Source organism: Anopheles stephensi, chromosome 3 (genome assembly GCF_013141755.1).
Source record: "Anopheles stephensi strain Indian chromosome 3, UCI_ANSTEP_V1.0, whole genome shotgun sequence".
In the NCBI taxonomy this organism is placed as follows: domain Eukaryota; kingdom Metazoa; phylum Arthropoda; class Insecta; order Diptera; family Culicidae; genus Anopheles; species Anopheles stephensi.
Window position 1 is genome coordinate 68,050,000 of NC_050203.1, and position 26,210 is coordinate 68,076,209.

Genomic DNA, 26,210 nt, shown 5'->3' on the forward strand with positions numbered 1-26,210 from the left:
ACGAACCCTGCAATGCATTTCAAAATTTGACGTTTAAGAGCAACTGACAGAAATCGCTCGCGCAAGGTGTATGTATTTAGAAGGCAAGGTATATAGATTTAGGAGGTAGAATCAAGGTATATAGATTTAGGAGGTAGAATTATATAGAGCAATTTGACATTTCGCGACTTGACGTTTTTGTTCCGTGGTGAGGTGGAGAAGAAATGGTTGTGGAATGGTAGAAGGTATTGGTGGAGGTATTGTTTACAAATATTTACCCTCATAGCTTCTTGTACTTTCGGTTTGCTCGGTTGTGGATTGCGTGTTTTTGGTGGCTTTGAAGTGATATCATAAGGAAGTGTGTTTTTTGAAGGTTAATTTTTTGTTATAGTTATTTTTTATAATCATTTAATAAAAATTATAGTTTGTATTAAACTCAAACCCATGTTTGTTTTTCCTTCATTCGCAAAGCGCTCACAGTTATGATATGTGCATAAGAATTAATTTCTTAAATATTTGCATAGCTTTTTCTGCATTACTTACATGTTCACCACTGACACGTACATTTCAATCGAGGCAATTTTTGATTTTCATTTCTTGGGAATGATTTATAATGATCTATATGTTTAAAAAGAAATACTAAACCAAATATCCACCCGTTTTGAAAATGTTTCTAATTCTTCAAGGTACTAGTGCTTGTAGATAATAGCTGAGCAGCTTTTCAGTTTTTCGTTCTTTCTTGTGGCGTAATCTATTTTTTGTACGTTTGAATAATGGTGTTATATCGGTCTTAATACAATTTATAAATAGAAAGTAAATCCATTTTAGATTTTTTTTTATTATGCAACCAACATCGACCATATAAAGCCAGTTTCGAAGTACTATGTAATATTGTACACGTCGGAACATAACATTTTTCCATGTTATCGTAGGATTCACAAAACAAGGATTTGTAGTTATGTGCTACTATTTTTCCAGTAACGACATTGATGCTTTTTATGATACAGACGACTTACAATTTGCAATAATATATCTTCCCTCACTACTGGTCAAACCCAAAGAATATTTGTTGTTTTCTGATTTTTAAAAGCCCAAGAAAGCTAACAACTTGTACAATCGAGTGATCTCACAATTTCGTTAAATGTTGAATCGTACTCCATATATTTTTTTCACTTTCATTTTATCAAACTTAAAAAACCACTCATGTTAACATGAGGAAAAGCATTAGTAATGTGATAATAAAACACAGTTTTGTTGCTTTTTATTTCGTTCTTTGAAATGAAAAATGTTTTAATAATCGATCTCTTAATTTTTTGTCATTCTATTCAAAACGGTTGATTAAATTATTTTATTACTGGTTACAGGGGAAAGCACGGGACACATAACGTATTAAAACATCGATAAACTAATTTGCTGAGCTGTTTGATGGTGTAGATATCCTGAGACCGAAAGCCGAAAGGATGGTTAATGAACATGAAGCAGATGCCGGACTCATGCCCCACCTTCAAGGTTCGTCCGCGACTCGGTTGGCACAAGGCGTAGAAGAGTATAGCGAACTCGTTAACTGTATCAGGCGGAGTCGAACTCGGAAGCCGCCACGGTTCGAAGATTGCAGCGGTTTACTGAGTTTCTTTCTTTCGGCTACGTGTCCATTTCGGATAAACTTGTTCGAAAGAGTGGGCAAGTAGTAGAAACTAGTAGTAAGATACAATGTGCAGTAACAAGAGTAATGAACACAATGTGATCAACTTTAATGAAGCCAAATTATAAATATTAACATAAGTTTACAAACAAGTTTTCCTATATACTAAAGCAGAGAGCAATAAGAGCCGGTCTCTACATATCTCAATCAACTAGTTCATTCGTAACTTCTAAGCTATGTTTAGTCCGCAAATGAAATAACGATGGTTTTGTAGAAGTAGTTTTAATCACTAGATACATTAACAATATCCTTACTTATTTTTGCTGAGCACTTTGACTCCCTGGACATCGAAGTGAAAGTTCTTTCTTTTCAATCACCTTCAAAAAATGTCTTAAGTATGTGATGATTCTGTTAATGGCAAATTTTACCGTCCTGGCTACAACGTCGACGTTGTTCGTTTATCGCTGTCCATATAACACTGAATGAAATGTGTATTCATATATATTCGTCGTTTTGAAAGAAAGCGTTTAAACGCTGAGTAAAGTTGTTCCGTTTCATTGAATCGTTAAATAAAAATAATGAACAGCAAATACAGCTTTAAAATAGACTTATTGTAAACGGTTGGCACCTGCACACGTTGGGTTGTGTTGTTCACGAATAAAAATTACAAATTTTCCCTCTTGCCTTAAATATTGAATGCCCCGTAAACAGTTTACAGTATCATTCAATATAAACGTTCTTACACCGATGATCGATGGAGTCCTTACCTGGATCCAGTGGAGGCAGCACATCATGATACTGATACTTTACGGTCCACGCACTGGTGGTGCTGGTGCTTTCAAATCATAGTGAAACTTTCCGAACAATCTGATGGCAGAGAATCGAATTAGTCGTTCGTTGAAACCACAGATGAATGAAGAATAGAGGAAGCATCCATACAATCTACTGGACAACGAATGCATAAAATACTTACCTACGCATAATTGCTAATGCTATCCAGTGAAGCATTATACGCCTGACGGGTACGAAAGATAAGGGTTTCGAGGTGGATGCGGCACAATTCTATCCTATTCCTTGTAATTTATGGTACTTAGCACGAGAATCGAACAGCTTCACTTAATCTACCAGTGTAATTTTATCGAGTGGTATGCCGTAATTCGATACGTCCGATAGGCCTTTGGTAGCTGTATGAAGAAAACAACGTCACGCAAATTTCTTTTTAGAGCTGGTAAAGGAACTGTTTATCTTCAGTGCTATGTGCAACGACGATGATAAATGTAGAAACTTGGTTTACTGAACCGAAAAACGATGCTTTATGTTTGTTTATTTTGGTAGTCCCAAACCATATGATTAAGTAAACAAACTTTGAAGTTTCTCGACCGGCCAAAATCCAAAATGTCTACCTGCCAAATCGACAAAAATTCACCTTCTAAATATATACACCTTGGGTGGTGGTATCGCTTGCGATTTTTTGACGAAAAATGCAACCAAATATCGTCAATCTTCTGTGGGACAACACTTAATATGCGAAGACAACCCATAAATTAGCGAAATTGCTCAAGGGTCTGAGAATCGAGGCTGTTTGTTCATGTTTGTAGCCCATACCATATGTTTTTGTAAACAAACTCTGACATAACTCCAAGGTGTATATATTTAGAAGGTGAATTTTTGTCGATTTGGCAGGTAGACATTTTGGATTTTGGCCGGTCGAGAAACTTCAAAGTTTGTTTACTTAATCATATGGTTTGGGACTACCAAAATAAACAAACATAAAGCATCGTTTTTCGGTTCAGTAAACCAAGTTTCTACATTTATCATCGTCGTTGCACATAGCACTGAAGATAAACAGTTCCTTTACCAGCTCTAAAAAGAAATTTGCGTGACGTTGTTTTCTTCATACAGCTACCAAAGGCCTATCGGACGTATCGAATTACGGCATACCACTCGATAAAATTACACTGGTAGATTAAGTGAAGCTGTTCGATTCTCGTGCTAAGTACCATAAATTACAAGGAATAGGATAGAATTGTGCCGCATCCACCTCGAAACCCTTATCTTTCGTACCCGTCAGGCGTATAATGCTTCACTGGATAGCATTAGCAATTATGCGTAGGTAAGTATTTTATGCATTCGTTGTCCAGTAGATTGTATGGATGCTTCCTCTATTCTTCATTCATCTGTGGTTTCAACGAACGACTAATTCGATTCTCTGCCATCAGATTGTTCGGAAAGTTTCACTATGATTTGAAAGCACCAGCACCACCAGTGCGTGGACCGTAAAGTATCAGTATCATGATGTGCTGCCTCCACTGGATCCAGGTAAGGACTCCATCGATCATCGGTGTAAGAACGTTTATATTGAATGATACTGTAAACTGTTTACGGGGCATTCAATATTTAAGGCAAGAGGGAAAATTTGTAATTTTTATTCGTGAACAACACAACCCAACGTGTGCAGGTGCCAACCGTTTACAATAAGTCTATTTTAAAGCTGTATTTGCTGTTCATTATTTTTATTTAACGATTCAATGAAACGGAACAACTTTACTCAGCGTTTAAACGCTTTCTTTCAAAACGACGAATATATATGAATACACATTTCATTCAGTGTTATATGGACAGCGATAAACGAACAACGTCGACGTTGTAGCCAGGACGGTAAAATTTGCCATTAACAGAATCATCACATACTTAAGACATTTTTTGAAGGTGATTGAAAAGAAAGAACTTTCACTTCGATGTCCAGGGAGTCAAAGTGCTCAGCAAAAATAAGTAAGGATATTGTTAATGTATCTAGTGATTAAAACTACTTCTACAAAACCATCGTTATTTCATTTGCGGACTAAACATAGCTTAGAAGTTACGAATGAACTAGTTGATTGAGATATGTAGAGACCGGCTCTTATTGCTCTCTGCTTTAGTATATAGGAAAACTTGTTTGTAAACTTATGTTAATATTTATAATTTGGCTTCATTAAAGTTGATCACATTGTGTTCATTACTCTTGTTACTGCACATTGTATCTTACTACTAGTTTCTACTACTTGCCCACTCTTTCGAACAAGTTTATCCGAAATGGACACGTAGCCGAAAGAAAGAAACTCAGTAAACCGCTGCAATCTTCGAACCGTGGCGGCTTCCGAGTTCGACTCCGCCTGATACAGTTAACGAGTTCGCTATACTCTTCTACGCCTTGTGCCAACCGAGTCGCGGACGAACCTTGAAGGTGGGGCATGAGTCCGGCATCTGCTTCATGTTCATTAACCATCCTTTCGGCTTTCGGTCTCAGGATATCTACACCATCAAACAGCTCAGCAAATTAGTTTATCGATGTTTTAATACGTTATGTGTCCCGTGCTTTCCCCTGTAACCAGTAATAAAATAATTTAATCAACCGTTTTGAATAGAATGACAAAAAATTAAGAGATCGATTATTAAAACATTTTTCATTTCAAAGAACGAAATAAAAAGCAACAAAACTGTGTTTTATTATCACATTACTAATGCTTTTCCTCATGTTAACATGAGTGGTTTTTTAAGTTTGATAAAATGAAAGTGAAAAAAATATATGGAGTACGATTCAACATTTAACGAAATTGTGAGATCACTCGATTGTACAAGTTGTTAGCTTTCTTGGGCTTTTAAAAATCAGAAAACAACAAATATTCTTTGGGTTTGACCAGTAGTGAGGGAAGATATATTATTGCAAATTGTAAGTCGTCTGTATCATAAAAAGCATCAATGTCGTTACTGGAAAAATAGTAGCACATAACTACAAATCCTTGTTTTGTGAATCCTACGATAACATGGAAAAATGTTATGTTCCGACGTGTACAATATTACATAGTACTTCGAAACTGGCTTTATATGGTCGATGTTGGTTGCATAATAAAAAAAAATCTAAAATGGATTTACTTTCTATTTATAAATTGTATTAAGACCGATATAACACCATTATTCAAACGTACAAAAAATAGATTACGCCACAAGAAAGAACGAAAAACTGAAAAGCTGCTCAGCTATTATCTACAAGCACTAGTACCTTGAAGAATTAGAAACATTTTCAAAACGGGTGGATATTTGGTTTAGTATTTCTTTTTAAACATATAGATCATTATAAATCATTCCCAAGAAATGAAAATCAAAAATTGCCTCGATTGAAATGTACGTGTCAGTGGTGAACATGTAAGTAATGCAGAAAAAGCTATGCAAATATTTAAGAAATTAATTCTTATGCACATATCATAACTGTGAGCGCTTTGCGAATGAAGGAAAAACAAACATGGGTTTGAGTTTAATACAAACTATAATTTTTATTAAATGATTATAAAAAATAACTATAACAAAAAATTAACCTTCAAAAAACACACTTCCTTATGATATCACTTCAAAGCCACCAAAAACACGCAATCCACAACCGAGCAAACCGAAAGTACAAGAAGCTATGAGGGTAAATATTTGTAAACAATACCTCCACCAATACCTTCTACCATTCCACAACCATTTCTTCTCCACCTCACCACGGAACAAAAACGTCAAGTCGCGAAATGTCAAATTGCTCTATATAATTCTACCTCCTAAATCTATATACCTTGCCACCACCGGCGCCTCCTCTGACGCTGCCATCACACTTCTCAATACCCTTCCCCTTGATCACCACGGAACTGTTATGTCAGGTCGAGAAATGTCAATTTGCTCTAAACAACTCTACCTTCTATATCTACATACCTTGTCGCTCGCGCTAAATTAAAACAAAACAGTTTCAGCTGCAAACACCGGCATCGTACGCCACAAGGATCTAGGAACCCAGTTCCCAGACTTCCAGCCTACTTGGAGTTAAATTCAAGTTGGTAATCAGCGCACAGGCTTGTATTCCAACGCGCGAAGCATGCAAAAGAAAAGCGATGGAGGTCCGCTCGACCTGCTGGAACACTTCAAACCGTCCCAGGAAGCGGATCTGGCAATTCACGTGAAGAAGATCGAAGAGGTAAAGTTGTGGCTTACCGAGGCCCAAAAAATGCACCCAGCCTCTCAAATCCTGCTCATCACGGGTCCGTCGGGCAGTGGCAAAAGCATTTGCCTTAAAACGCTCGCACAAGCGATGAACTACGGCATCAGTGAGTGGACAACTCCGGTCGATGTGGATCTCTTCCTTAGCGATGGATACGATTTCGAGGATAATCGGGAAGATAGGAAAGGCCGTCGCTCGCAGAAGGCACTGTTTAACGATTTTCTCTACAAAACCTCGCGCTACTGTTCCCTGTTCAGTACAGCGAACGAAACCGGCAGGCTGCTGCTCGTGAAAGATTTCCCCAACTCGATGCTCCGCTCACCGGAAGAGTTTCACGATTCGCTGGAACGGTTTCGGGACAGCAGCACCGATCCGATCGTGTTCATTGCCACCGATACTGCGAGCAAATCGCTAGATGTGGCGTACAATTTATTCCCCGCAACAATTATGGAGAGCTTCCAGATACACCACATCAAGTTCAATGCCGTATCGGCAACTTTGCTGAAGAAAGCAATCAAACGTATAACCGGTATCATAAGGGCAGATGCGCAAATGTCGAAACTGTATCAAGCAGTTCCTTCCAGGGCGGTGGAAGAGGACATTGTAGCTTCATCGCAGGGGGATTTACGGAACTGCTGTCTGAACTATCTGTTCACCTGCATGAAGTCCGAGGCCGGTGTATGGCCAAAGCGCTTGCATCCGACCGGTGACGGTGTTGGTCACAGTGGCAAAAAAAAGAAATCAACCGCCGCTAACAAGAACACTAACCCGGTGGGATTGAGTGAAAATTTAACGATTATGCATGGGCTGGGTCGCATCTTTCATCCCAAATGTGAGTGTTTGGCTGTGTAAGAAGAGCGGTAACATGCATAATGCCCATCTACACCTCTTATCCCCACAGTTGTTAAACAACAGCACGAAGGTACGAGATTCGTCCATTCGCCCGAAAGCATTGCGGAATGCTTTTTAACGCAACCGGCGAGCATCGTTTCACTGCTGCACTCAAACTACGTAACCAGATGTTCAGACATTCAAAACGTGTCCCGGGCATCGGATGCGCTAACCGTGGTGGATGCTATCATGAACGAGTTTAGGGTATTTCACGCTCATTTTCACGAAACTGTCGCTTCGATGCTTACTCTACCCTTTCGTTATTTGCCCTTGTAGAGCGATCAATTGGCAACGTATGGCTTAAACATAGCTGTTCGAAGCATGATGGTGTACAACGAGCAAACCACGCACGGTTTTCAACCGATAAGGAAAAAAATTAAGGTTCAGCTGCACGAAAGGTATGAGGAAATGGTGGAAGATGGTGGACAGGATTATAAAAAGGAAGCAATTTTCTTTCAGTACCAAAGCGTACGAAGGACAGCTCATAAAGCACGGACTGATTCTGCGCCCGGTACCGACCCGGTTGCTGGCAACGGAGTACAAGGGATATGTGTCCATCATTTGGAAGCCTGCATTAAACAAATCTCACAGTGATGCGGTGGCCACCCAGTAGCGAACGAGAGAAAACCATGTACGTGTAAATTATAGAAGGTTAATTAAAGATATTTTTTTGTTAAACCATGCGAACCAACGTGCAAGCTTTATCGTCAATCCTAGGAGTCGACTCTGTAAACGAAGAAGCCAAAGAAAAAGGTGAGTAACCCGAAAAATCCTTTCCATTCAACTAAGCAGGCGGTTGTGGGAAGTAGGCAACGGTTGCCATTTTGAATACTTTTGCGGTAACCATGGTAACCAGAGGCAACCATGGGCTGATGAGAATTTCATCTGATTGATGTGATTCCATCGTTGGTGTAGGAGAACGATCACATACCAGTTTAATTCTAGCAACCGGATTATTCAGACGCGGACAACAGGTGCTCCGTAGAGATTTACGGTCCCAGCATGTATTTGAGAGAGGTAAGCAATGTTGCTTGTACATTTATGTCTATACCTTAAAGCGCTTTCCAATTTCCTTGCCAGATAATAATCAATGGTTTTAAAAGCTACATGAATCAGACCGTCGTTGAGCAGCTCGATCCCAAGCATAACGTCGTGGTGGGAAGAAACGGCTCGGGAAAGAGTAATTTCTTCAGTGGTGAGTTAGAAAACTGCTTATGCTAGTAAGTGCAAAACCCCATTGCTAAGCTAATTAACTGACCAACGGTTGTCTACAGCAATCGAGTTCGTACTGAGCGACGAGTACACCAACCTAAGACAATCGGAACGCGCTGGGTTGATAAACAAAGGCGCATCGAAATCTCCTACCGAGTCTGCGTTCGTGGAGATTGTTCTCGTCGAGAAGGCATCGATTTCTGCGGTGAGTTGCATTTGTTCTTGTAAGGGTGTTGGCTGTGGTGGTGTGGGGCAAAGTTTTGCTATCGGGCGCTTTTGTCCCCAAGGCCACCATCGTGCTGTTACCACCAACATGGCGTACCTCGTTGAAATATGTTTCTCCGGATTATACTCGTCCGGTGGTCCAACGTATACGATGAGTCCATTATCTTCTTCACCTAGCTATTCCGATTTAAACAAAATTTGCGGATCAAAGCAAGCCTGATTTAAACAACGCCCTTGGAAACCTCAAAACTATCGTTAAATCCAAGTCGTCTGCCGGTGGTTATCTTTCCTTGCTTGCCACTACAACCTCTCAAGGGTCTCGTCGACCTGCCATTTTTGGCTTTCTGTGACTTGATTTTACCCTTGAACAAAGCAGTTAGCCCTAGGTACGGGTTACGGCGGTCTGGATGGGATTTGAATGGAACTGTGCATTTTGCTTTTCATAGCGTATTCTAACTCAAGCATTTTCCTTTATTGTCAATTATTAACCGTCTTTCCAGGAAAAGAAACCTTCAGACTGTGGTGAAACACGCGTACGTCGGACCATTTCAGCTACCAAGGATCAGTACAAGCTAAATGGTCGTAATGCAACGCGCAGGGAGGTGGTGGAGATGCTGGATTCGCTCGGCTTGTCAACCGCCAGCCCGTACTACATCGTGAAGCAGGGTAAAATCAATCAGCTAGCAATGTCCCGTCCGCCCCAGCTGCTGCAAGTCCTGTTCGAGATCGGCGGCATACGGGTGTACGACGAGAAGCTTAAGGAGACGATCAAGCTGATGCACGACGCGGACCTTTGCTTGAAACAAATACGCACCGTACGTTCCTCGCTCGGGGAACGCCTAAAGCTGCTCTTCAACGAGCGGAAGGAACAGGAGCAATTTGAGCAGCTCGATAAGAAGCATCGCCTACTCAGCTTTATGGTGCTGGACAAAAAGCATCAAGAGGCGGTACGGGCGCTCAACGCGCTTGACCACACGGAACAATCTTGGAAGGAGCAAGAGCGCCAATTTGTGCTGCAAAAATCGGAAGCCATGGAGAAGTCGAACGAGCTGAAACGGCATCGCAAAGACACCAGCGCCGAGCTTACCAACGCTCAGGCCAAACAAACGTATCTCGGCGAAGAGCACATTAGACTGCAAAAGCAAATGGTTAAGCTTGATCTGCAGCTGCAAGACACCGTACAGGAGTTGGGCAGGCAACGTGTCGACCAGGAACGGGAACAAACCGAGCTGGTCCGCCAGCAGACCGATATTTCCGATGTGCAGATGCAGCTGGAAACGGTCGCGCGTCAACTGGCCGCAGTGCAGGAGCGAAAGGACACGCTGGAAAGTGCATTCTTGAAGAAGAAGGAAAGGCGCAACGAAATATTAGACAAACAGCGTCGAGGCATACAATTTACTACCCGCGAAGCACGGGACCAATTTCTGCGGAACGAGATTGCGTACGTGTGCAATCAGATTAAAGTCCAAACGGAAGCACTAGGTCGCATGAAGATCGAGCACAAAGAGCTTATCGGCGGGTTGGAAATAAAGAAAGAGGACGGCACACGGTATGAGGGGGAGCATGGTACTTTGGCGAACCAGGAAAATGCCTACAAAGCACAGCTCGCCCAGATCGGTGCTCGTCTGCAGGAAAGTAAGACCGTACGGGAAACGCTCGCCGCTGATGAAAGCAGAAAGATGATCGAGCTGAACCATCGGCGGGCTCAAGTCTCAGATCATGAGCAAAAGCTTCGCAAGCAAATTGGGACGCGTGTTGCGGACGGATGGCGTGCCGTCGCCAAAGTGCTGGACATGCTTCGAACGCAACACGCCGACCATCATCCCGTGCTGGCCGGGTACCACGGTCGAGTGTTTGAAGCGTTCCAGTGCGAGGAGGAACTTTTTCGCGCGGTTGAAACGGTGGCCGGAAGCAAACTATACTATCACATCGTGGAGTCGGAAGCGATCGCCAATGAGCTCATTGCGCTGTGCAACAAGCACCAGCTGCGGGGAGAGTATAATTTTATGCCATTAAACAAATTGCAGGCGGGGCAGCAAATGCACACTGCCGTGCGTAGCGATGCAACCGTTCGGCCCTTAGTATCTTTGCTAACGTACGACAATCGTTTCGAGATCGTGTTTCAACACATCTTTGGCGGCACGCTACTGTGCGATGGGCTGGAAACGGCGGTCAATGCTCACCGGCAGCATCAAAGATCCTGTGTCACGCGTGATGGCGATATGGTGGGTAGGGGCGCACTAACAGGCGGCTATCGTGCTCCCGGTACGACGAAGCTTCACCAAGCGTTGGCACTGTGCGAGATGGGTGCAAAGATCGCTCGACTCGAATCGGACTTGCAATCCATACGGAAATTGAAAAGCAAAGCGGACGAAATCATTGACAAAGATGAACAGGACCGCGTGATAGTGGAAGCGAAGCACAGGAAAATGGTGCGCAATAGGGAACAGCTTCAAGCGCTACTGCACGCAGTTCCGACCCAGTGCCGACGGCTGGGTGAGAAATGTACCGAACTGGAGCGTAAAATTCGTACCCAGCAAACGGATCTCGACCTACTCGTGGCCAAGGAGGAAAGCCTCCGCCGTGAGCTGGAAACCCAATTTATCTGCGTGCTAACCGAGAAGGAGGAACGTTTCATAGCGCAGCTTGACGAAGAGATCAGATGCTTGCGGACGCAGCAAAACGAAGCGTTCAATGCCGAGCTGCAAGTGCAGCGCGAGAAGGACAAGTTGGAGAACAGGCTGAATGGGCAATTGATACCGAAGCGTGATGCGCTCATTGCTTCGCTGGCGGGCCGCAGCTATGGTTCGCTTGCCAATCAAAGGACGGTGTACGAGCAGCAGCAAAAGACGCTTTCCAGCAAAATCGATTTGCTGGTCCAGGATATCAGCAACGTAGACAAACAGTAAGTGAGCATATAACATGGCTGGTATAGTTAAACATATTCGTCTCCCTTTTTTCGGCTTTTCCAGGGTCCGAGATTTAACCGATAAGGGCAAAAAGCTTACCAAAGAGTTGGAGTATTGGTTGAAAAAGCTGAAACACGCCGAAGAAGCCATTTCCACCAAGGATCCCCGTGAGACGTCACACGAAGCACGGAAGCGACAGTTGGCTGCTGAGGTTAACCGGTACGCAAAGGAAATCGAAGCTCTGGGTGTTTTGCCAGCGTTTGACCAAGGGTACGACAAAATGACCCTACCTAAGGTGCGTTTATGCCAATTGGCCAACTTTCCAGTCAGAGCTTAATGAGTATCTTCCTATTCTCCATCCTTTTCTTCAGCTGATGCAGGAACTTGAGCGGACGAGCAAGCAGCTGAAAAAGTTTAGCTCCGTCAACAAAACAGCCGTCGATGAGTATGCACGTGTGTCACAATCGTTGAGCGTGATGGATCGAAAGTTGAAAGAGTCCGAGGATACACGCAAAATGCACGAATCCACTGTGCAGCGGTTGCAGGCCCAGCGCATGGACTGTATCGAACATATTTTCAACACCGTCAATAGGAACTTTATTGAAATATTTTCCCGCTTTGTGCCGGCCGGCTGCGGGAAGCTTATTTTGCAAACGACGGACGGTAATGCCGACAGTGACGATACCACCACGGACGAGTCGTACGATGGTGATGGCGTGCCGGATCGTTACGTAGGACTAGCCGTGGAGGTTTCGTTCATGGCTAGTGAGGGAACCCGGAGCGAGCTGGGCACGCTATCCGGCGGCCAAAAAACGTTGGTCGCGATTGCACTTATTTTCGCGATGCAGAAGTACAATCCCGCTCCGTTCTATCTGTTCGATGAGATCGATCAGGCGCTGGACAGCGGGCATCGTAAGGTGGTGGCGAACGAGATACACGCGCTGAGTGCAAACTCGCAGTTCATTACGATCACGTTTCGGCGCGAACTGTTGGAGCATGCGGATAAGTATTTCGGTGTCCGGTACCGGAACACAGCGAGCAGCATTGGCGCCGTGTCGAAAGAGCGGGCGTTCGACTTTGTCGTCGATGATACTATTCGCCGTTAGCATTAATCTATGCTAGAGGTGTGTACGTAATGATGTACGGTAGAAAACTATCATGTCGATTAATTGACTCGATTGAGATGTTAATGTTTTTTGCTAGGATACAGATACAAAAATTGAAAACTGCTACACAATTGGATTGTTGATAATAAATGTTTGTTTCACTGCACACGAACATTTTACATGTTTTCTCATATGCCTGCAGTTATTTCTAATTGATGTACGAAGATAAAGCTAATATTTTCTAAGCTACTTATCAGGAAGAAACACACTATGTCGGCACGCATTCTGTTTAGAATAGAATGAGGAGATAGCCGGGAGTTTCAAAAGAAATTTAGTTTTTCAAGCCATCTCTTTGTGTAACAAGCAGGGATATGGACCCAACCGTTTATTTTAATTTGGCAAATTAGTCAGGAGCCAATCAAGACCGGAATAGAGGAGGGCTAAAATCGTTTTAAAGAGCGTTCATTTCATAGGAACGCTTTATAGTGTCAGGCAATTACTTTTTGCTAGAGAGTCAAATATTTACAGAAGTCAACAAATTGGAGACGCTTGCTTAATTTTTAAAAACTCCTTTATAAATAATTTTCCACGTCGTTTTCAGTTCAATTTTCCACACATTTTGCCTCAATTGGTAGCCTACGTAGAGCAAAACGCTAGTGCGCAACAGATGACGTCACTGTTGATTGAAAACATTGCATAAGTTTAGGCGCTCTATAGGGGAACTCGTGTCGGACAATCGTGTCGGAAGATTTGCTATTTGGGAGAAAGTTTTGAGCTGTCAGATTGACATGTCAGCAACAACATCATCCACAACAAAAGCAAACATCATTTACCACACATTGCACGTTTTTACTGTGTTTGCAGTAGCAATATTACCTTACTATCCAATGTTTTTGTTATATTAGAGTCTGATATACCACAAACATGATAGAGAACCTGTCCAAGAAACGCATGGTGTTTGGAATCAGCTGCCTTATATTGTAAGTATGGCCATCGATTTGCTATGTTTACCCGCATCGTTCACTAACCATTCCTGCGGATTCCACATATTCCAACCTCTACACACCTTCCTCGCCACTAGACTAACCATAGTTGTACTGATCATCGAATCCAAATGGATGAAGGCAGGCTCTCGTCGACAGGAGTTTGTGATCGAGAATAATTCCACCTGCTGGCAGCGCGAAACGTACGAAGTGATCAAGGACTGTCATCCGTGCACCGCGTTTGAGATTGCGAGCAAATCCCAGGGAGTCTGTGTGCATACACACAACAAAGAGGTACTGAAGTGCATTGGAGGAGAGATCGTGACTAGAAGGTAAGCGGAAAAGAGGAACTAGCCCACAGCACCAGCCAATGGAAAATTTAACTTTCCCCTTTTCCTCATTTGCAGCTGTGACCGGGTGGCGTGGTTGGATGAACGGCACTACTGGTCGTTCCAAATTTCACTTTCAATTGTCGGTACGCTTTCGGCGGCGATATCCTTTCTGCGGCAGAAAACGCTTAACCGACGGACTATGCTAAAGATTCAGCGAGAACTAGGTGCATAGGGGAACGAGAAAAAAAAAAAAACACTCGCTTAGCTTCCACAGATACAAAAAATAGGATGAAGCTCTACCTCAAGTACTACTATCGAGCACCCGGGTCTGTGGATGATTCTCTCCACCATCTGGATGTTCCGCTCGAAACGTTCGTCGTGCTGGCGCTGTACCGCTACTTAGAAATTAACCCCTCGAACGTTGTCGTACATTTTGTGCAATGCAAAGCAACTTCCAACGTTCTGCGGGTTGTGGTGCCTCGTTCGACAATCCGCGGCGACCAGTCGGTCAATTTCATCGACGCCACGAACACGGTTCCGAACGATGAACATCCGGCACTCTTCTGTCAACTGCCCTCGATCTCGATCGAGCGCATCAACACGATTGTGTCCGGGCTGTGTGGCGTTTGTCGCCGCTTGACGAAGGAACACATTGCGACGGTATCGGCAACCTCGGAAGGATTGCTAGGTTTCAAGGGCAATACACTGGTAGCACCGGCGGACGCTTCTCTGTGGACAAAGTTTTGTGAAGTTGATATAATACGGTGCGTGGAAGATTTACTCACATTGGAACCGGTGGCCAGTAGCCTGCCCCACGAGCTCGGTCAGTTCGAAAGTCATCTGCTGCAGCCACTGAAATCACACAACATCTACAAACTGATCAATCTTGTTAACAATGTGCGCATATCATCGGACGAAGAGCATCAGAAGCTGGTAGGCGTTGATCAGCGGTTTGATTTCCATGCCAACCACAAGTTTGCGGAAGGGTACGAGAAAACACTGGCCGACCTGATACTGTTTATTTGCTTCGATGTGATTGAACGCCGGCTGTCGAAGGACTTTTTCCGCAAAAAGTTTCCCAACACTATGGAGTGGCTAGAGCGCGTGGACAAGGACGACGATGGCCAGCTGAAACGTGTGTGCAATGAGGTAATGCCACACTGGGACGGTCAACCGTCTCCACTACCCTGGTCAAGTTTGGCCGAACTGCAGATTACCATCCCGAAGGAATTTAGTCTGTACAAATCGGACACGAAAAAGCTCAATCTGAAGGGCGATCAAATACTGACAACTAATCAAGCGGAGGTGGTTGACATACTGCGTAAAGTGAGCCGCATCCCGACCGATATTGGCAGCACGGAGAACGATTGGGAGGCGAACCTGTTCAGCTGGGACACGGTACCGATGGATGCGCGACCCGAGGGTGGCAAGTTACCGCCCGCTCGCATTCTCCGTAAACGGCACCAGCTGGAAAGTTTGGTCAACGAAGTAATGCAGCTGGCAAACAATGGCTCAATCATTGTGGACTTTTGCTCCGGCACCGGGCATCTCGGAATACTGCTGGCCTACCTCTTGCCAGGCTGCACAATTTATCTGCTAGAAAACAAGGAAGAATCGCAACAACGTGCGATGGAACGCGTGGAAAGGCTTGCCCTGCGCAATGTGGTGTTTTTCCAGTGCAATTTGGACTACTTTACCGCTCGCTTCGACATCGGCGTATCGCTGCATGCGTGTGGCGTTGCCACGGACATCGTGCTGGAGAAGTGTTTCGCTCAACGGGCACACTTTGTCAGCTGTCCGTGCTGTTACGGGAAGCTGTACAATCTCGAGCAGGTAACGTACCCGCGTAGCAGCCTCTTCCAGCGATCGGAACTGTTGCTGAGGGAGTACTTCTGCATAGCGCACTGTGCGGATCAAACGCATGATCTGGCGAGCGATAGGACGAATGTGGCGAAAGCTCATCAGGGATTTTACTGTATGGATGTGATCGATCGGGACCGGGCACTGAGAGCGGAAGAGCTGGGGTATGTGGTGTTGCGCAAGCGGTTGAAGGACGAGACCTGCACGCCAAAGAACCGGCTTTTGGTCGGTATTTATGGTGGCGGTATTTGAAACGTGCGTTGGAACGATTGTAGTGTACGCTTCGAAATAAATGGTAACATTTTAATTGTGAAACGCACGCGAAGCTATGTTGAAGGGTTAGGCATGAGAAAATGTGGCACATCTCTCGTACAGTTTTCCTTGATACAGTAAACCAGCTCGCTGTGGTTCTCTGCGCATCTTGCTGAAACGATGACTGGTATTATCAGCACGCGGCCCTGCTTTGGCTGCTGTAGTGCTTCGCTCTCGGTTTGATCAACAAAATTGAACAACTGCAACGGAAAATCGAAACCAATTCAAACGATCAAGTTTGACAACGCTGCTCTCTACTGTCAAGCTGCAAGCCAATATGGTGGCTTGCAGGAATTGCTGTGTGAGCTAACCTGTCGCTGTCGTCTGCTTTCCATTCATTCCTGCTCGTCGATTGTGTTGGTGCGGACGTGTTGTGGTCGTAGACCGTCGATTGTTTATTTTTGTTGTTATCATTGTTTTAAAGTGAAATCGGTTCATCTGTAAACCCGTGAATCGAGTAGAAAAAAAGTCTGTTCAGTGTTAGATTGGTTTTACATAAGTAAAGGTAATTTTTCGTTGTTTCACGATCCTCGGCTATGCGTCTCTGTGGGGTCCTTGTTGTGTTTTTTGTTTCGCCTATGTATGCTATCTGCATCTTGATGAGCTGTCTTTGTAATGACTTGCAAATGTAGACGGTTAGCCGTCCCGTAGCATTTCTTGCCGGTTATTTAGTGTTATCAGTTAAGATAAGTGGACGATTTATTTATTGTTCTTGCTTGTGCGACTTTTTATCAGCAGCGTTACAGTAAAAAGTCTATTATTCAAGCTTACATCCTCCAGCTGTCGGTGTGTGAAAGTGAAACTTTGACCACTTGGGAGCAAACAACTTTTTAATTTCATAGCTCACTTGGATCATTCTCTTCACAGGAAGAAGTGTCTGCCTCGATTCGCTCCTCACTAAACCATGGTTGCACCAAAGGAACAGCTACGCTACGATGGACGGGTCGTGGTGGTGACCGGTGCCGGCGCTGGTTTGGGTCGCGAGTACGCACTGCTGTTCGCATCGCGCGGTGCAAAGGTCGTCGTTAATGACCTGGGCGGTAATTTCCATGGCCAGGGCAAATCGAATGCAGCGGATAAGGTGGTGGAGGAGATACGGGCCGCCGGTGGTGTCGCCGTCGCGGACTACAACTCGGTCGTCGAGGGCGATAAGATCATCCAGACGGCGTTGGAAAGCTTTGGCCGCATCGATGTGCTGGTGAACAATGCGGGAATTTTGCGCGATCGTAGCGTGGCCCGCATTTCCGACGAGGATTGGAACCTGATCCACGATGTGCATCTGAAGGGAAGCTTCCTGACGACCCGTGCCGCCTGGCCCGTTATGAAGAAGCAAAACTATGGACGCATCATCATGACGTCGAGCAACTCGGGAGTGTACGGAAACTTCGGGCAAGCGAACTACAGTGCCGCCAAACTCGGACTGGTTGGGTTGGCCAACACAGTCGCGATCGAGGGAGCAAAGAACAATATCCACTGCAACGTGATAGTGCCGACGGCGGCCTCCCGTATGACGGAGGGCATTCTACCGGAGATTCTGTTCAATGAGCTTAGTAAGTTTGAACTACGGGCCTTTCCGCACACGGCAGTTGTAGAGAGCTAATTTTGATTTTCGTTTTTTAGAACCGAAATTGATTGCACCGGTGGTGGCCTACCTTTGCCACGAATCATGCGACGATACGGGCGCCATCATCGAGAGTGCGGCCGGTTGGGCGACCAAGGTGCACTTTGTGCGCGGCAAAGGATGCGTGCTGCGTACCGCCATCGACGAGGACGTTTCACCCGAATACGTGCAACAGGTGTGGAACCGCGTGACGGACATGTCGGAAGCGCGCCACCTCAACGCGATCGGCGAGGCGAGCCTCAGCCTGGTGGGAGTGTTGGAAAAGTTGCGCGATGGCCAGAACAATGAAAACTCCGTGACCGAAACGTTCCGCTACGGGTTCAAGGATGCCATTCTGTACGCACTCGGCGTCGGTGCGTCCGTCAGTGATCCAACCGACCTGAAGTTCCTGTACGAAAACAATCCCGACTTTGGTGTGTTGCCCACGTTCTTTATCCTGCCCGGGTTGCTGGCCGTGATGGGATCCAGCCTGACTGCATCCGCCATCAAGCATACCACGTTTGATCTAACCAACGTAAGTGGTTCCCCGCACCGGTGCCATTTACGAAGAGCAATAACACGCTTTTATTTCCTCTTTAGATTCTGCATGGTGAGCAATACATCGAACTGTTTGAGGCACCCGCAACGGAAGGCATTCTGACGACCACCTCCACCGTGCTGGACGTGGTGGACAAAAAATCCGGAGCCCTAGTCATCACCCAGTCGGACTCGTACGACGAGCAGGGCACGCTGATTGCGCGCAATCAAAGCTCCACGTTCGTGGTCGGGGCTGGCAATTTCAATGGCAAAACAAAGGCCGGTCCGGAAGTGAAACCGCTCGTCCCGAACCCGAAGCGTTCGCCCGATGCTTCGGTGGAAGTACCGACGCACAAAGATCAGGCCGCTGTTTACAGGCTGTCGGGTGACCTGAACCCGATGCACATCGATCCGAGTTTTTCGGCTATCGCCGGCTATAAGGTACCGATTCTGCACGGCCTCTGCACGATGGGTGTTTCGGTAAAGGCAGTACTGAAGCAGTTCGGTGGTGACGATCCCGCCCTATTCCGGGCGGCCAAAGTACGCTTCTCCAAACCGGTGCTGCCCGGCCAGACGCTGCGTGTCGACATGTGGAAGGAACCGAACAATCGGGTTTGCTTCCGCACGGTTGTGGTGGAGACGGGCACGGAGGTACTGTCGGGTAAGTACGACCTTTGCTTGCACTGTGATTTGAAGTTTCTTTTGCGCTTTTTCTGTACGGCGTGTACTTGACGTAATGTGGTGGTTGTGTAATGTAAAATGGGGTCTCCGCTTGGGTACGGGGCCCGGTTATGGCGATGCTGGTACGCGTATGAATGTGGAGGGGGTTAATTGTAGTCAAGCTGGTCGAGTCGTACGTTCCGTTGTTTGGTACACGTTGTCTAATTACGATAGTCACTTTGTAGCTCGGAGGCGTGAAGCACAATATTTTAGTTAGTGAGATAGATTTAGATTGTTTAAATTTGTGGAGTTAAAAAATAATTGAAAAGGTATATTTTCCTAAAAGATCGTAGGCTACAAAAGTTATGATAGTGGACAAATAGCGGGCGGCCAGCAAGCCCACAAGAACAAAAAAAGCACAAGGAAGGACTTCTCACATATACTTTAAACACGAATAAGTCATGTTTTTGCCCGTTTCACTAGCGCTTCAGTATAAGCAAATTGTGTGGCGAACTTGGTCACAGTCATACAGCCAAAATCTTTCTCGAGTTTGTTAGCTATAATTCACCTCGATGATGTTATTTAAAGCTTTCACCTTAAATTACCGCAGATCATCTTAAAAAGTTGGTAAACAACAATCGTTTCCTTTGCAATTATCGGTGTCGAAAAGTAGACAAACTTTTACCTTTACCCAATGTGTTTGCCTTCGGGCGAAAAAATAATGGGGCGAAATGGTTACAGCTGTCAGGCGAAATCTGTCACAACAAAGATCACTCGATTCGGTCTTTGCACGCACACGCATACCGGAATAAGTGTTTCTGGAAGGTTTCTCTTGTGCATAATTTATTGCACTTAAAAGTTACGGTTAAAGGTTAAATCTTCCAGCAAGTGTGTGCCTTTGTTGTTGGGTGAGTATCAGTTGCTTGTGCTTTACACAAATACAACGCAAAATATTTGGTATTGCTTCTTTTTCGGCATTGTAATTGTACCGCCTTGTAGTGTGCGGAGTTGGTTGTGGAAGTAAACAGTTCTGTTGACCTTTATTCCTTCTGCGACTGATAAGCCTCAAGCATTCGATTAAAAGGGGACGAAGTGTACGATGCCCTTCGCTCCCTCACTCCCCACCCTTTGGGGAATGGGTGTGAGGTGTGCGGTTTCATCTTCAACCGGAGAAGGGCCTTAAGTAAGGCATATTGTTATGGTGGGGGAAGAAATCGATAAAGCAATCAATAGGATTAGGCGGTGGTACCGCGATACCGCGGCACCGTGTCTTAGCGCTTGCCATAGATCGAACGTGCAAAATGATAAAGCTCCACCAGGCAGGCATTAACCCTCCCCCAGGGGAGGTGGAGCCTTTGATACGGTGCGTGATGAGGCATTTATTTAAAGTAGTGACTTTTGACTTGCCAACCACATGAATCCGCGGCACACTCCTGTACATCACACACACACACACAAACACTCCCTAAATCCGATTATCATGCACGAAAGAGGTTGATAAGCACGAACCCCAATATCGATGGGGGGAAGAGTGTGCAGACTCGGTTGCGATATCGGCACCGGTTACAGCACGGCGAACATACTCAGCCCGCCGTTCGTTGAGCAAGGAACTAAACGCACCCTTTTCGCTGCACGTTTTTTTTCGACCGTAGGTGCGTACGTGGACTTTAAGCAGATCGTCATCAAACCGAACATGACTTCCGCCGTTACCCTGCAGAGCGATGCCGTTTTCGCCGGCATTAAGGACCGTGTGGCTGAGAACGAGTCCAAGGCGAAGGCCATCAATGCGGTGTTCCTGTACAAAATCACGAGCGGTGGTAAGGTGGCCAAGGAGTGGGGTAAGTAGATTTGCATTTGTAGGCCGCTTTCAGCACTTTCGCAAGAGCCCTATTTGAAGTTTTCTATCCCCCCCCCCCCCCACCCTTCTTGTGTTCTCTTCCAGTGCTTGACCTGAAGAACGCGAAAGTGTACGAAGGACCGGCGCAGGGCAAAGCCGACACGACGATGACGATAGCCGACGCGGATATGCTCGAGCTGGCACTCGGCAAACTGCAGCCCCAGACCGCATTCATGAAGGGCAAGCTGAAGATCACCGGCAACATTATGCTGGCACAAAAGTTGGCCCCGCTGCTCAAGACGGAGGCAAAACTGTAGGCGCATTGCATGTATCCTGTGGCCGAGGAGCGATTTGAACGCTCAACGTCGTATCCGGAAGCTGCTTCTGATGTGCCGTTGATCGTTTGCGTACGTACATTTCCAAAGTTAAACTTTCTTGTTTTTAGAACAAATACCACCAACACACACACACCATACGCGTATTCTGGAAAAGGAACGGAACTTTTTAGTCAATCAGTTTAACGAGAAGAAAAAAAAAACATTTACACAGGAGGGGCTATTTTTGTTCTGTTACAACAACGAAGATTAGATGCGGCATGATCGGGCAAGATTTTTTTTTATACAGCTCCTTTTCCATTTTCGTTTACTCTACGCTACCGATAAGCCCTGTTCGTTCGCAGTGCGATGAAGGAACTGTAGCAAAGAAAGTATTTTTTCGTTTCAGTTCCGTTTTTTTTTATGTTTATTGTTTTAAAACTGTTTTCCCGTGTCCGTGTTGGTGCGTTTGTACCACCTGCTGGTACCTCCAAATAACTTGGTTATTATTACGACTACACACACACACATTGGTAGCATATGCTGTTCATCATGCTGTTAGCATGTTAAATCATAAATCCACACACAAACACACAAGGGGCTATGGGCAATAAATGGAAGAAAAATGAATATTTGTACAAAACAAAAAATCACTGTAAGGTATCGTCACTGTTGTAATGTTAACTTAAACCAATTTTTGATGACATTTAGGGAAAGTTGACTCTTTTTTTTAGCGGAGTGTATTTACGATTGACCCAGTTTCTTAGGGTTTGTTTAGAGATGTTCGTAGGTGTTTTTAATGACTTCAGTCCTTTTTAAATAATTCCAACAGCTTGTTGATGGTTTGATATTTATTTGATTCGCTTTTAAGGCATTTGAAACACTGTTTTTTGGCATAAATGATATTTTTGTTACACGATATTCACACTTGGACCGCTTGTATAGCCATACATCCAGTTAAACTTTCTCAATCTTATTTTGTTCGGAAAATAAGTTGTACGCACAAGAAGCTTCTTTTAAATATTTATAAATAATGCAAATACATATATTTTTTTCTTTCTGCTTGCGCATAAAATACAATAATATAACATCGCCTCCCTTTCCGTACCGTGCACCCCTTCCCTGGTTGGTTTTAGTGACTGTGTTTAAATTCCTTACCTCAACATTAACATTAAGGAAGATTTTTAAAATCTATTTGTTTTCTCTTAACGGCTAAACGGGGCACAGAAACTACATGTAACATCTGCTTCTGTGTTTCTGTAAGATAATGTTGTAATGATTCCTGCAGATTGCTCTTAACATTCGTACATCGTCGTTCGACAGCCGGATTTTCGGTTTGGCACTTTGTTTCGTGGTTACGCCGGCGACTATTTTGAGGGGCGAGTTCTTGGAGAGGTTGAAGGGGTTTTTGTTGGTCTATATCTACTACACACATGTTAATGACTTATTGAATAATATCACAATACCGACCCCGCCACTTGGGCAGGCGGTTCGAATGTTACTCTGCCGGCGCGATGTTCTTATCGCGTATGAATCTTCTGAATCCTACCCTACCTCATGACAAATGAAAGTTGGAACACCACCACACCGGTATGTTCCCGCAACCTAGAGCAACCGTCGCAACGAATCGTCATACAATACATAGCGCAAAATACTGTTTCTGTGGAATACGGGCAGCGAATGGGTGCGGGAGGGAGGGTTGGATCTCCCCGCTGCCCAAGACTCGCTTCCAGCTGCGCGGTCAGGCGTGGATCACGTTGTTGAGGTTGATCTCTTCCTTGTGCAGCGGTGTACCGATGGTGGCCGCATTTCCGCTGCCAGTGTTGATCAGCTTGTGATCGTGATCGGTATAGAGGGAAGTCTTCCGTTTCCGTTTGCTCGTGTCGAAGTTGTGACATCCGAAAAGACACTGTAGGCAGGAGTAGCAGTCGAAAGATGAATTAGAGTAAGCTTTCCGAAGCACCGGCAAACGGGGAATGGACCATGCTTACCGTCATGAAGGCTGCGATACAGCCCGCCACCGTACCAGCCAGCACATCCCACCAGTGATGCCGATGGTCGGTGATGCGTGATAGCGAACAAAACACGGCCCAGCACATCAGCACCATCTGCAGCAGCGGTATGGTGAAGAGGGTCCGCAGCCGGGGCACACGCTTCTCCAGGTACCAGATGAGAAAGATTGCCTCGAACACGGACATGGCGGAATGGCCCGACGGGAAGGATTTGCTGGCGTCTCGCACAAAGTACAGACTTTCGTCGCTGTTGGTGCACGTGTACGAGCTGATGTATCTGTTGTGGGGGAAAAAAACGGAATAGTTTATGTATGTTAGTATACGTGCTGCAAATCTATTCACTATACACTGTACTGTATTCACTTAGTTAATTGACTGTATATTTTTAAGCCAGATTATCCTGGAACTAGTCCTAATATTGCGAAGCTGGGATTGTACAGAAAATTTACAGTCCCAGTACTCACATACGCCTCTGAGACAAGGACTCTGTCCAAATCTGACGAAGCCGTCTTAGCCGCGTTCGAGAGGAAGATGCTCAGAAGGATTTTTGGCCCCGTATGTGTGGAAGGACAATGGAGAAGCCGCTACCATGATGAGCTCTACGAGCTGTACGATCCGGTGGGCTGGTCACGTCATGAATGGTGGTAGGCCCAATTTGAGATGGAATGATCGCTGATCGCTGATGATGGAATGATGATGGAATCGAGGATTGTTGCAGCAGGCCAAGACCGTAAAGCGGTTGTAGCGCCTGATAAGTAAGTATAATAGACCAAGAAAGCGAGTTCTGAAGCAATTCCTTAGTTTTTTTTTTTTGTTGATGCTGATTAAGTCGTCAGTCATTCGACACGTACTCTAATTGGCATATTGACGTTCTAATTGTGTCTTTGCTGGTCATGGTTGTCACTGTAGAACTAGTCTTTTCGAAAGCTAGCTACATTTTGAGAGTCAAGTCGTAAGGAATATCCACTGGAGTTAATTGGTACTAGAAACTTAGTCTCCGTACTGAAATAAATCGTTGGATGAGGCGATTGTTCTTGTCCATATTTGAGCATGCTTTTATTGGCGTGCGGTCTATCGGCTTTAAATCCTTTGCTAGGTGAAAGTTAGAGTAACTGTCAAATTGAAATCAATTTCCTGGTTCCTGGTTTCAAATTTGATCTTCCCGTTTACAAATAATCAACATGATTTTTATGCAATAAATTATTCTGCCGATTGCCATCTTGGCACACAACCAACTTCCAGCACTCCTGCCAGCTAGTTAAGCTCGCACATATACGGTACGGAGTAATAGGCGATCCAGCCATAAAGTGCCTAGAGTCTGGGTGGGTTTTATCGCTGCTCCGTTTTTGTTAGGCTGTTTGGTGCTAGCACAGGTCGAAGGGGAACTGAAACAAACTATTTCCGTGCACTTAACACTCAATGGCAATCCGGCCGTCTGCATCGACACGGCACGGTGAGTGAGTGCATTAAAGCCTTATTAATCTCCTGGTGGTGGTGGTGGTGGTCCGTGTTGGCGGATGGCTCTATTAAAGGTTATGACAGTTTTAACCCCCCCCCCCATATCGTGTTTTTTTCTTGCTTGGATCTCGTTGTTTGCGACGGGGAAAGATCAACTGACGACGCGAACATGATCGTAAACGTGTCGACGAAACAATTGAAAGGTTTGCGTACTTTGCACGAATGACCAAGAGGATCATTCGATGCGAATGACATGAATAGCGTAATTTAATGGGAGCGTAAATTATAGTTTATATTCTTCCAATGTCAAATCTGCGCTCTTCGCCAGAAGTATCGGCTATAGACAACGGAGGATTGTATCGTCTTCTCTGAAGGTGTGTGTGTGTGCGTGAACATGCTTTCAGTTATAGAAATAAGAAGCTTAAAATAATTCTACAAAAATGAATTTAAATAGCCCCTGTTCTGCTGATCGCACTGTGATGATCACTGCGCAAGACTGTCACAAAATGTCGGATCTTAGGCTGTTCTTCTCGGTGGAACTCTGCCTACCGTTAGCACTGGGGTCGCTCTTGTGGTGTGCGCTGTGGTCTAGTAAGGATTAATTTTACGACAGCTCTAAAACTCCAGTGTGGGCATAAATTTTGCTGCCAATTGCCAACCTCGTGAACCGGTCCAGACAGTCGAAGCTATCTGGGTGTCCGATAACATCATCGCCATGATTAAGATTTTGCCTCTTCTTTTTATCGCGCATGTAATAATCATCAATTTCCTGCGAAGAAAGAAGCTTAACGCGTTGTTCGATTCGCTCTATCCATTATCCGCCGGTACACTCGTCTTATTTACGCATTCAATCGCACAACAATCGCTACTCCCCTTTAGGGCCGGCACAGCCACCAACTGCCACAGCTCAACCGTGGGGGGGGCATTAAAATATTACGCCTTTAAATCATTATTAACCGGAACTCTGGACCCGGTACACAGGACCAATCGGCAGAGCAGTAGCTCTTCATCCTCACGGATCCTCGAGAATCATCAAGGCCTGCCAAGGTACTCGAGAGCGACCATCAGCGTGAGGTAAGCGTGTTTGAGCAACTTCGGAATTTCGCAGACACGCCGCTCTTCTCGCGCGCGCAAACTGGCGTGAGCAAATTTTACAAAACAAATGATTTACAAGGGGTTTTTGCCGATGGGGAAGGAATGTCAACACTGGCGGTGATCGGCGGCGGTATTGATTTTTGACCGACAAGATTGTTTGTTAAAGCAAAGCGCATCATCATTCATCGAAACAATGGCATAGGATGGAGGTGCAAATGTTTGCTTCAGAATAATT

The 26,210-nt window shown here is 45.0% G+C and overlaps 5 protein-coding genes and 4 long non-coding RNA genes across 17 annotated transcripts in view; 6 read left to right on the forward strand and 3 right to left on the reverse strand.

The window, feature by feature from the left end:
• The first annotated feature begins 117 nt into the window (after positions 1–117).
• Positions 118–2,211, forward strand: LOC118512706. Its single transcript, XR_004906341.1, has 2 exons — positions 118–352; positions 1,344–2,211. It is a non-coding gene; the product is annotated as an uncharacterized LOC118512706 (long non-coding RNA).
• On the reverse strand, positions 1,686–3,063 carry LOC118512705. The gene is made up of 2 exons (XR_004906340.1): positions 2,595–3,063; positions 1,686–2,488 (listed from the first exon to the last, which is right to left on the reverse strand). It is a non-coding gene; the product is annotated as an uncharacterized LOC118512705 (long non-coding RNA).
• A 199-nt stretch (positions 3,064–3,262) lies between these two features.
• LOC118512707 lies at positions 3,263–4,636 on the forward strand. Its single transcript, XR_004906342.1, has 2 exons — positions 3,263–3,734; positions 3,841–4,636. It is a non-coding gene; the product is annotated as an uncharacterized LOC118512707 (long non-coding RNA).
• LOC118512708 lies at positions 4,118–6,211 on the reverse strand. Its single transcript, XR_004906343.1, has 2 exons — positions 5,977–6,211; positions 4,118–4,985 (listed from the first exon to the last, which is right to left on the reverse strand). It is a non-coding gene; the product is annotated as an uncharacterized LOC118512708 (long non-coding RNA).
• Positions 6,212–6,310: 99 nt separating this feature from the next.
• Positions 6,311–8,289, forward strand: LOC118512712 (cell cycle checkpoint protein RAD17). 2 transcript variants are annotated; one of them, XM_036057549.1, is made up of 5 exons: positions 6,320–7,464; positions 7,534–7,727; positions 7,800–7,921; positions 7,983–8,154; positions 8,241–8,289. In XM_036057549.1, the coding sequence occupies exons 1-4, from the start codon at positions 6,510–6,512 to the stop codon at positions 8,134–8,136; spliced, it is 1,425 nt and encodes a 474-aa protein (XP_035913442.1). In that variant the 5' UTR covers positions 6,320–6,509; the 3' UTR covers positions 8,137–8,154; positions 8,241–8,289. The 2 variants fall into 2 exon arrangements, with proteins under 2 accessions (XP_035913441.1, XP_035913442.1); XM_036057548.1 differs by lacking the exon at positions 8,241–8,289 and having other exon boundaries at positions 6,311–7,464; positions 7,983–8,210.
• On the forward strand, positions 8,237–13,147 carry LOC118512710 (structural maintenance of chromosomes protein 3-like). 2 transcript variants are annotated; one of them, XM_036057542.1, is made up of 7 exons: positions 8,237–8,276; positions 8,439–8,540; positions 8,604–8,718; positions 8,798–8,940; positions 9,461–11,865; positions 11,933–12,164; positions 12,241–13,147. In XM_036057542.1, the coding sequence occupies exons 2-7, from the start codon at positions 8,526–8,528 to the stop codon at positions 12,973–12,975; spliced, it is 3,645 nt and encodes a 1,214-aa protein (XP_035913435.1). In that variant the 5' UTR covers positions 8,237–8,276; positions 8,439–8,525; the 3' UTR covers positions 12,976–13,147. The 2 variants fall into 2 exon arrangements, with proteins under 2 accessions (XP_035913435.1, XP_035913434.1); XM_036057541.1 differs by lacking the exon at positions 8,237–8,276 and having other exon boundaries at positions 8,316–8,540.
• A 618-nt stretch (positions 13,148–13,765) lies between these two features.
• On the forward strand, positions 13,766–16,465 carry LOC118512711 (glutathione S-transferase C-terminal domain-containing protein homolog). Of its 4 annotated transcripts, none has more exons than XM_036057547.1 (3): positions 13,766–13,955; positions 14,057–14,290; positions 14,366–14,544. In XM_036057547.1, the coding sequence occupies exons 1-3, from the start codon at positions 13,900–13,902 to the stop codon at positions 14,520–14,522; spliced, it is 447 nt and encodes a 148-aa protein (XP_035913440.1). In that variant the 5' UTR covers positions 13,766–13,899; the 3' UTR covers positions 14,523–14,544. The 4 variants fall into 4 exon arrangements, with proteins under 4 accessions (XP_035913440.1, XP_035913436.1, XP_035913439.1 ...); XM_036057543.1 differs by having other exon boundaries at positions 13,767–13,955; positions 14,366–16,465; XM_036057546.1 differs by having other exon boundaries at positions 13,767–13,955; positions 14,118–14,290; positions 14,366–16,465.
• A 325-nt stretch (positions 16,466–16,790) lies between these two features.
• LOC118512713 (peroxisomal multifunctional enzyme type 2-like) lies at positions 16,791–22,060 on the forward strand. Of its 3 annotated transcripts, XM_036057550.1 has the most exons (6): positions 16,791–16,967; positions 17,330–18,012; positions 18,083–18,597; positions 18,663–19,260; positions 20,912–21,097; positions 21,202–22,060. In XM_036057550.1, exons 2-6 carry the CDS (start codon positions 17,367–17,369, stop codon positions 21,411–21,413), a joined length of 2,157 nt encoding a protein of 718 aa, XP_035913443.1. In that variant the 5' UTR covers positions 16,791–16,967; positions 17,330–17,366; the 3' UTR covers positions 21,414–22,060. The 3 variants fall into 3 exon arrangements, with proteins under 3 accessions (XP_035913443.1, XP_035913445.1, XP_035913444.1); XM_036057552.1 differs by lacking the exons at positions 16,791–16,967; positions 17,330–18,012; positions 18,083–18,597; positions 18,663–19,260 and adding an exon at positions 19,440–19,588; XM_036057551.1 differs by lacking the exons at positions 16,791–16,967; positions 17,330–18,012; positions 18,083–18,597; positions 18,663–19,260 and adding an exon at positions 19,444–20,167.
• Positions 22,061–22,421: 361 nt separating this feature from the next.
• LOC118512714 (phospholipid phosphatase 2-like) overlaps positions 22,422–26,210 on the reverse strand; it is a 39,961-nt gene continuing 36,172 nt past the window's right edge. For both annotated transcript variants that reach the window (XM_036057554.1, XM_036057553.1), the window contains exons 5-6: positions 23,402–23,699; positions 22,422–23,319 (exon numbers count right to left, since the gene is read on the reverse strand). In XM_036057554.1, the coding sequence (XP_035913447.1) occupies positions 23,152–23,319; positions 23,402–23,699 (466 nt within the window). In that variant the 3' untranslated portion in view covers positions 22,422–23,151. The remainder of the gene's footprint in view (positions 23,320–23,401; positions 23,700–26,210) is intronic.